The 10001-nt window shown below is 42.4% G+C and overlaps 2 protein-coding genes across 3 annotated transcripts in view; both read left to right on the top strand.

The window, feature by feature from the left end:
• Positions 1 to 10001, top strand: part of MAPRE2 (microtubule-associated protein, RP/EB family, member 2) — a 189443-nt gene that overhangs the window by 33709 nt on the left and 145733 nt on the right. The gene's annotated exons all lie outside the window — the stretch shown is intronic.
• The window catches only part of LOC104995784 (cytochrome c oxidase subunit 7B, mitochondrial-like), a 2253-nt gene continuing 440 nt past the window's right edge, over positions 8189 to 10001 (top strand). Inside the window, exon 1 of the mRNA XM_010849780.1 lies at positions 8189 to 8246. Coding sequence (XP_010848082.1) covers positions 8189 to 8246 — 58 coding nt within the window. The remainder of the gene's footprint in view (positions 8247 to 10001) is intronic.

Genomic DNA, 10001 nt, shown 5'->3' with positions numbered 1-10001 from the left:
TTTCCATTGTTTCCCCATCTATTTGCCATGAAGTGATGGGACTGGATGCCATGATCTTAGTTTTCTGAATGTTGAGTTTTAAGCCAGCTTTTTCACTCTCCTCTTTCACTTTCATCAAGAGGCTCTTCAGTTCCTCTTCACTTTCTGCCATAAGGGTGGTATCATCTGCATATCTGAGGTTATTGATATTTCTCCTGGCAATCTTGATTCCAGCTTGTGCTTCATCCAGTCTGGCATTTCGCATGATGTACTTTGCATATAAGTTAAATAAGCAGGATGACAGTATACAGCCTTGATGTACTCCTTTCCCAACTTGGAACCAGTCCGTTGTTCCACGTCCAGTTCTAACTGTTGTTTCTTGACCTGCATAGATTTCTTAGGAGGCAGGTAAGGTGGTCTGGCTATACTTCATTCAAAAAAAAGAAAAGTAGTCTCTGGACAGGCATTGAATACCCTTTGAAACCTGCTCTTCACTCAATGGATAAAGAATCAGCCTGCAATGCAGGAGGCATGGAGACTTGGGTTCAACCCCTGCATCAGGAAGGTTCCCTGGAGGAAGAAAATGGCAACTCACTCCAGTATTTTGCGGGTTCAACCCCTGCATCAGGAAGGTTCCCTGGAGGAAGAAAATAGCAACTCACTCCAGTATTTTGCCAGGAAAATCCTATGGACAGAGGAACGTGGCAGGCTATAGTCCAAAGTGTCACAAAAGAGTCAAAGATGACTAAGCAACTAAGCACACACATACACTTATGCCCCGGGAGGGTGCCCATAGATCTGGTGTCCTGGGCTGTCCTACGTAACTTCTGTTGTCCTGGAATAGTATCCACTTAGCACTCCCTTTCACCCTCAAAATTCTGCTTGGTTAATAAGGTGATCGTATAATTTATCTTCTAAGCTGGCATGTTTGAAGAAAAAAGTAATAGAAAAAGTTGACCCTAAACTGGGCATCTGTGTATAAATCTCCTTATATAGCTTATAAAACAAATTATTTTTCTGTAAAGAACTACATTGTAAATACTTTCCTGCTTTGTGGGTTGATCATACAGTCTCTGTCACAAGTATCCAACTCGTTGTAGAATGAAAACATAATGAACGTAAATGAATGGACCTGGTTGGGTTCCAATAAAACTTTTTTGGCAAATACAGGCAGCCAGTGGCATTAGGCTGGCAGGTTTACAGCTTTAATGTGAGATAATACATGGTCAGGGGACGGGAGATGGTGGTGATTCAAGCAGACAGCCATCCTTCACTCCTCTGCCTTCTCTGCATACCCCTGCTGGGTGGCAGCCTCCTAAGTTAACCCCCTGAGAAACCAGTATGAATAGTTTCCTTGAGTGAGTGACCTCATCCTCATTTGTGTGGTTCCTGAGATTCCCGTTCCGGGTCTAATTTCTTGCTTCTCATCCAAACTTGTTTCTGTGTCTGCACACGATGCCTATGCTTTGTATTCATGACACAGAATAGCATCCTTACTCAGTACCACTTGAGTGCTAGAGTTAAATACGGGAGTGATAGCTATTAGCAAACATTTTAATTTATGCTTTGATGATGTCTGCTCAGTCGCTCACTCATGTTCTAGTCTTTGAGATCCCATGGACTGTAGCCTGCCAGTCTCCTCTGTGCATGGAATTCTCCAGGCAATAATACTGGAGTGGCTTGCCACTTTGACCCTCACTAAATAGCTGTCTATGGGAAATATAGCCACATTAGAGATGGGTTAATGTTGACTCTACAAAATTTTTTTTTATTATAAAAACAATAAATTTAAAGGAAACTTTGAGTAAAAAATATATCTACCAACACCATTCTAAAATAATTATTTTTCTTTTTTGTGCATATTTGCTATTCCCATAAGTATTTCTGTTTTTCTACAGTGGGTAACAGTGCATGTGAACTCTGTGTTTTATTTAGCATTAGTCACAAGAATCTTTCATGAGTAATCGGAAAAGTCATTAGGACAAAATAGTATTATATTGCATCAATGTCCCATAATAGTTGCTAATTTTTCACTAAAAAATGCTGTACTAACATTTTTTTGTACATTTTGTTATTGTTTTGGTTGATTTGGTTTGTTTTTTTCCTTAGGACAATATCCCAGAAGTAATATTATCCAAGGATGTGACCAATTTTATAACTTTTAGTCTAGTTTACAATATCTTTTCTTAAAAGGTTTGGAGTATTCTACAAGTGTTTGCAATTTGAGGGTATTAGCCTCACCACAACTTTATAAGAAACAGTACTTAATAGTAATTAATGTCTTCTATATTTAAAGAACTGGGACAGTTACTTTGTGTATGTGAATGTATGTTTGTATGTATATATATGACATTCTACTTCCACAAGTATTTATTGAGTGCCTACTATGAACTATCACTGGGAAAGACTGAAGGCAGCTGGATGGCATCATTGATACAAAGGACATGAAATCAGGCAAACTCCAGGAGATGGTGAGGGACAGGGAGGCCTGGCATGCGGCAGTCCACGGGGTCGCTAAGAGTCAGACGTAACTAGGCAACTGAAGAACAGCAAATATGAACTATGTATTATAGGGTTTTAATGGTGAGCAGAGGATAGCTTCTGTGTGACTTTGATCTTACTAGGGAGTTATGATACACACATAAAGAACTAATAAAATTTAGAAGATGAGACACATCATGGAAGAAACATAGTGACAATACAATGGGCATTTGGGAGGGATGAGGGGAGGTTGAGATGGTGTCTGAGCTGAACTTTGAACATAAGTTGCATTGGGATGTTTGGAGGTGGTAAGATTTGCCTTTCATTCCATAAGCATGTCTTGATTGCCAACTACATGCCAAGTCCCCTGCTACAAGCTAGGAATATAAAGGGGAAAAGACAGAGCTCTTAAAGTTTACTCTAGTGGGATAAACAGCCTTTAAAAAAAAAAGTTGTATGCTCAGGGGGCATGGAGGGATGGGATGAATTAGGAGATGGAATTGACATATATACACTATTGATGCTGTGTATAAAATACTTACATATATATGTATATATAATAGATACCTAAGGAGAACCCACTATGTAGCACAGGGAACTCTACTCAGTGCTCTGTGGTGACCTAAATGAGAAGGAAATCCAAAAAAGAGGGCATATATGTAAACATGTAGCCAATTCACTTTGCTGTAGAGCAGAAACTAACATAACATTGTAAAGCAAGTATACTTCAATAAAAATGAATAAAAAATAAATACATAAAAGTTTCTATACCGCCCCCCCCCCCACCAAAGAGTATAAGTGTGATCAGTGGGATGGCTCAACTAGCAGAGGGTACAAGTGGTAGAGATGAAACCAGGGTTTTTTTGAGCAGGGACTTTTCCCCAGCTCCTCTTCTGGCACCGTCTTCATCTGCAGTTATCATGTTAGAATCTGTGGGAGATATGCTTCTGGAAGTCTGAAGTTATTCTGCCTGCACTGACCGACACCGGCCTTCATTTACAGTTCGTTGCCCCAGGGAGCACATTCACTGAGTGTACAAAACCCGGGGCTGGGATCAGGAAGACCTCCATCCAAGCCTCGCCAGCTGATGACTGAGGCAAAGCTCTAAGAAGCGCAGAGTTTCCTGTGTGTTGTGTTTTGTAACAGCTGGAAGGAATCTCATCCGGCTCAGTCGTTTGGCAGGTGAACATTGTTGGGTGCACAGAGCTGGGTGACTAGCCTAGTGTCAGACATTCGGTGGCAAAGCCAGGGCACCAGGTCCCTGGCTTCTGATCTCACATGCTGCTGGTTCTAGTTCACCGTTGTAATTTCCTCTGCCTCATCTATACCACGAAGGGGTATGTATGTGTGTGCTCAGTCACATCCAACTCTTTGCAATTGCATAAATGGTAGCCTGCCAGGCTCCTCTGTCCATGGGATTTTCCAGGCAAGAATACTGGAGTAGGTTGCCATTTCTTCCTCCAGGGGATCTTCCTGACCCAGGAATCAAACCCGTGTCTCCTATGTCTACTGTATGGGAGGCAGATTCTCTACCACTGAGCCACCTGGGAAGCCCACTATACCCCAGGGCTACAAAGAACTAAAAAGTTAGCCTAGGCATTCCTCGTGGCTGTAGAAGCAATAATATGTGTTTTAGTCATCTTGGACCACAGTAAAAAATATATATATATATTTTATGTATTTTAAATTGTAATTTAAATAGTAATGAATAGTGGTGGAAAGAGAGAGAAACCTGGAACAAATTCCTACATCTGCCATTTTCCTCCCTTAGGTTCTGGGCCAATAACTTGACCTCACTGAGTTTTTACATCTTGAGTTTGTTGTGAGAGTAATTGGCAGTAACGTAAGTGTTGGATACATCATGGGGCTCAGCAAATGTTTATTTTCTTTCTCCTTCCCTCTAGAGCTACAGGGTCTTGACAGAGTTCCTTTTGTTTATTAATGAGGTGACCTTGTAAGGCTCATGAGAATTAAATGATGGAGTGAGAGTACATTTATAAAAGTATCTGATGCCCGGCTTAACAATCTCATTTCTGAATTTCACTTAGCTGCAGTTAGGTAGAGATTTAAAGGTTTCTATTCCTATTTCTTTATCCCTTTCTTCAGTAGTTTATTTTCTATGGTCTGTGGACATGTTGGTAAGACTGAAGAATTCATTCATTTTCTCTATGATTTGCTTTAAAATGATTTGTCAAATAGTGCAAGATGATTAGATGAAGAAAATATGGCTAAATGTTAACTACAGAATATAGCTTGTGAGTACTGTGTATGTTATTGCTGTTATACAATTTTTTTAATACTTTCCTGGATGTTTGAAGTGTCCCAGGCTGAATTATTTTAGAGGATTGCATGTTAAATATTAAGCTTCTACCATGGTCCCATCTCTGTGCAAGGTGCAGAGGGTATGTTTGGGTAAGAAAGAGTCTCAGCCCTGGGAGCTATGGCCCACCATAGGGGGCGCTAATAAAACGGGCAGCTTCTTCTTCAGGGTGCTGAGTACTATGGTAGGCACCTCCATGGCATCCTGTGAACCTCCTAGCAGTGACAGCAAAGCCACGACTGGAACAGGGAGGTTGGATGAGACTTCCAAGAGGCAGTGACATCTCATCTAAGACCTGAAGGAAAAGGAGGAGCTAGCAGGTGTTGATCAGAGGGGGATTGCAGAGAACGAGAGATTGTTTGGGCAGAAAGAGTAGCATCTTCAAAGACCTGGAAAGAAAATATGAGAAGCGTATGGTGTATTAGTGAAATTGAAAGAAGTTCAGTAATGAGCTGCAGCCTCAGGGTGATAGTGAGAGGGAGGGCTGGATGGACAAGCAGATCAGGAAGGGCCTTGGGAGGCCAATGATGAACTTTGGGTTGTATCCTCAAAGGGATAGTTGAGGTGTTTAAGTAGAGGAGTAAAACTTCTATCATTTTTATCTAAGGGTGGTCACTCTGTATGGAAAGTGATCAGGAGAGGATGAGATTAAAAGTAGAGACATAAAGTGAAAGATGTTGACGAGCATCTGGATTAGGTGATGGTGACAGTGGGGGTTCCCAGGTGGCTCTAGTGGTAAAGAACCCACCTGCCAATTCAGGAGACATGAGAGCCAAGGATTTGGTCCCCAGGTCAAGAAGATGCCCTGGCAGAGGGCATGGCAACCCACTGCAGTATTCTTGCCTGGAGAATCCCCATGGAGAGAGAAGCCTGGGGGTTAGAGTCAGACACCACTGAAGTGACTTAGCACGCAGAGGGTAGAGAGGAGGTTGAGCACAGTTTAGAAAGCAAAATAGACAGGGTTGGGTAAGTGAGAGGTCAAGGTCTAATTCATTCATTCAGCACATCTATTGAGTGCTTGCCGTGTGGTAATCTATTTCAGTGTTGAGAAGAAAAAGTCAGGTAAGGGCTATAGGGAAAACAAGGTGTATCAAGAAGGGATTAATGGAGAAGCATCTTCTGCGGGAGCACAAATTGATCCTTGGGGACCCCCTTCAGGGATGCCAAAGTAAAAAGTAGTCATCCAAGAGGATATATGTTCCTATTAGGATCTGAATCCCAAAACAGAAAAATTGAACCACGGTATAGTTTTGAGAGTCACTAGTCGGACACGACTGAGTGACTTCACTTTCAATTTTCACTTTCATGCATTGGAGAAAGAAATGGCAACCCACTCCAGTATTCTTGCCTGGAGAATCCCAGGGATGGGGGAGCCTGGTTTGCTGCCGTCTATAGGATCGCACAGAATCGGACATGACTGAAGCGACTTAGCAGCAGCATGTAAACAATAAACCATGAATACAGGTAAAACTGCCCAAGGAGAATACAACCTTGAAGATCACCAATATTTAAGAGGTAGGTTAAGGGGAAAAAAAGAGTACACTCATGTTTATAGTAGTATTATTCACAATATCCAAAGGCAACCAAAGTGCCCATCAACAGGTGAATGGATAAACAAAATACGGTATATACATACAATGGAATGTTATTCAGCCTAAATAAGGAAGGTAATTCTATTATATGCTACAGCATAGATGAACCTCGAGGATGGTAAGTGAAATATCTGTCACAGAAAAGCTCCATTTACATAAGAATACAATTCCACTTATGTGAGATACCTAGAGCAGCCAAATTCATAAAGCAGAAACAAGCATCATGCTTATCAAGGTTCTTGGGAGGAGGAGAAACTGAGAAGTTATTGTTTTTTTGTTTTTTGAATCTTTACTGGAGTATAGTTGCTTTACAATGTTGTGCTAGTTTCTGCTGGACAGCAAAGTAAATCAGGTATACATATATATGGGCTTCCCTGGTGACTCAGTGGTAAAGACTCTGCCTGCCAGTGGGGGAGATGTGAGCTCAGTCCCTGGGTTGGGAAGATCCCCTGGAGGAGGGCATGGCAACCCACTCCAGTATTCTTGCCTGAGAATCCCATGGACAGAGGAGCCTGGCAAGCTACAGTTCATGGGGTCGCAAAAGAGTTGAACACAACTTAGCAACTAAACAACAGCAACACATATACATATATCCCCTCTTTTTTAGATTTCCTTCCTATTTAGGTCACCACAGAGCATTAAGTAGAGTTCCCTGTGCTATCCAGTAGGTTCTCATTAGTTATCTATTTTATACATAGCAGTGTTTATTTGTCAATCGCAATCTCCCTATTCATTCCACCCGCTCTTTCCTCCTTGGTACCCATAAGTTTGTTTTCTACTTATGTGTATCTATTTCTGCTTTGTAAATAAGTTCATCTGTATAATTTTTCTAGATTCCACATATAAGCAATATTACTATATTTGTTTTTTGAAAGTTATTGTGTAATGGGTATAGCATTCTGGTTTTGTGAGATGAAGAGAGTTCTAGAGAAGGATGCTGATGATGGCTGCACGGCAGTGTGAATGTACTGCTGACTTAAATGGTTAGAATGGTAAGTTCTCTGTGTGTTTCATTACAATGAGAGAGAGAGATTGAAAGTGAGTAACCAGAAACATGGGAGAGAGACCAGCTGTCTATACTCTCATGGAAGCCAGGGGAAGATAACATTCGAGACTGAGTAAATCTACAGCCACCCCAGCATGAATGCACGTGGTCTTGCTGATCTCGGAAGCTAAGCAGGAGGCCTGGTTAGCACTTGGATGGGAGACTAAGCAAAAAGCCAAGGATTGATAAACCCAAATGCCTCACAGAGGTTAAGGGAGATAATGCCTGAAAAGTGCCTACTGATTCAGCAGCAGAACGGTTGTTAGTAATCTTGATGATGATTTCAATCTCATGGTGGAAGTGGGATCCAGCATGGAAGTTGAGGAGAGAGGGGGACATGGAGAGGGCAGCTTTAGATAAGCCTTGAGATATTTGGTTCAAAGGATGAGGAGAGAAAGAGGGACCTATAGGGAAGAAGGGTTGATTGAGAGTGGATGGAAGAGACTTGACCACTTCAAATACCGCTGGGAATGAGCCAGTAGAAGCGGCATGTAAGGGTCTGGAGGAAGGAAGGAAGGGTCTGGGAGAAGGTTACAGAGCAGGAGGCAGCTAGCCAGGACATGCCTCTTCATTGCAACAAACAAGAAACAGAATAAGATGGCTGTCTTGAAGGTAAATGTGCAGGTTTGGGGGCAGGAAGTTAAATGCTGGTCTAGTGGCTTCAATTACCCTCTGAAGTCCCAGACAAGACCATCTGCTGAGGGAGGAAAGGTGGAAGGGTCAGAGATCTAAAGAAACTGGCAAAGTATTGAAATGACTGGTTCACGAATAATGACAGACTGCCGCCTAGGAAGCGGAGGGCGCTCTGGAAGCACCAACATCCACTGGGGTTTGGAGGCCATGAACTTACAGCTGTGCTCATCTTCTAGGCAGAGCGCCTACCCCCCACCCCTGCACCCCAAAAGGGTTCAGAAGTTCAAATGAGGCATATGTACCCGGGTAGATAAGAACTTCATAAGGGCTCCTTTTGAGGGAAACATGAAATTGATCTCAAGGACAGTAGGGTTACGTTAAGTGGGGCAAAGGCTGTATTCTTTTGAAAATGTTGCAGGCACCCGGTGACTGGGTTAAGAGCTGCAGATACTGTTGGGTTTATGAGTTTGACCTTTGTACAGTGATTGTAACTAACTCACCAGGGCCCCCTGTTGACAGAATAGGTTATTGGGGGCCACCCTTAATTAGCAACTGATTCAGAATGAAACTCTGGACTGTGAACCAAGTTGTTGGGTGTCTCATCTCCCATTCACAAACTTGTGTTGCCTGTCACAGGTACTTGTGGTGCTGGAGGCAAGTGTTGCCTTTGTGTGAAGAAATAAAACTTCCAGACCGCTTGGCAAGCCTTTAACAAATTGTATATCCCTGTAGATTTCTGCCTTATGCACAGACTACCAGGATCTGCTTAAGAGTACTCATTTTTGCTAGCAAAAATGTCACTTAAGTTACTGAAGTTGATGTATCTTATCACAGTTTTTTTGCAAGTGGCTGGTGGTATGTGGAGAGAATGCTATTGATGTCTCTCATGGGCTCGTGCCTAGAATGCTTGTGTATATTGACTCCCCCTAATCAAGAAATGTGTTTTTCTTCTACCCTGCTTCACTATCTGAGTTTATCTTCTTGGGCTGAATGTCATTGAAAAGCAAGGTGAAAAAACAACCCTCAGAATGGGAGAAGATAGTAGCAAATGAAACAACTGACAAAGGATTCATTTCCAAAATATACAAGCCTATGACATTTCTTATTCCCACTGATACCCCCAGAACCCAGAGTGGAGTTATAATTGTTCTTCAGTGATCAAAATGTTCTGTCTATGCCAGATAATTCGGTAGCCACTAGCCATATGTGCCCAATGATTATTTGAGATGTTTGATGGAGGAACATTTTTATGCATTTTTAACTTTATTTCATTTTAATTCAGTGTAAGTAGCCACATGCAGCCAGTGGCTACTGTATTGGACAGTTCAGTTTCAGTTCAGTCGCTCTGTCGTGTCCAACTCTTTGCGACCCCATGAATTGCAGCACGCCAGGCCTCCCTGTCCATCACCAACTCCCGGAGTTCACTCACACTCACGTCCATCGAGTCAGTGATGCCATCCAGCCATCTCATCCTCTGTCGTCCCCTTCTCCTCCTGCCCCCAATCCCTCCCAGCATCAGAGTCTTTTCCAATGAGTCAACTCTTCGCATGAGGTGGCCAAAGTACTGGAGTTTCAGCTTCAGCATCATTCCTTCCAAAGAACACCCAGGACTGATCTCTTTAGGGTGGACTGGTTGGATCTCCCTGCAGTCAAAGGGACTCTCAAGAGTCTTCTCCAACACCACTGTTCAAAAGCGTCAATTCTTCGGCACTCAGCTTTCTTCACAGTCCAACTCTCATATCCATACATGGCTACTGGAAAAACTATAGCCTTGACTAGATGGACCTTTGTTGGCAAAGTAATGTCTCTGCTTTTGAATATGCTATCTAGGTTGGTCATAACTTTCCTTCCAAGGAGTAAGCGTCTTTTATTTCATGGCTGCAGTCACCATCTGCAGTGATTTTGGAGCCCAAAAAAATAAAGTATGACACTGTTTCCACTGTTTCCCCAT

This window comes from Bison bison, unplaced genomic scaffold, assembly GCF_000754665.1.
Source record: "Bison bison bison isolate TAMUID 2011002044 unplaced genomic scaffold, Bison_UMD1.0 scf7180017864286, whole genome shotgun sequence".
NCBI classification, from domain to species: Eukaryota; Metazoa; Chordata; class Mammalia; order Artiodactyla; family Bovidae; genus Bison; species Bison bison.
This window is presented reverse-complemented; position numbering and strand designations above follow the sequence as displayed.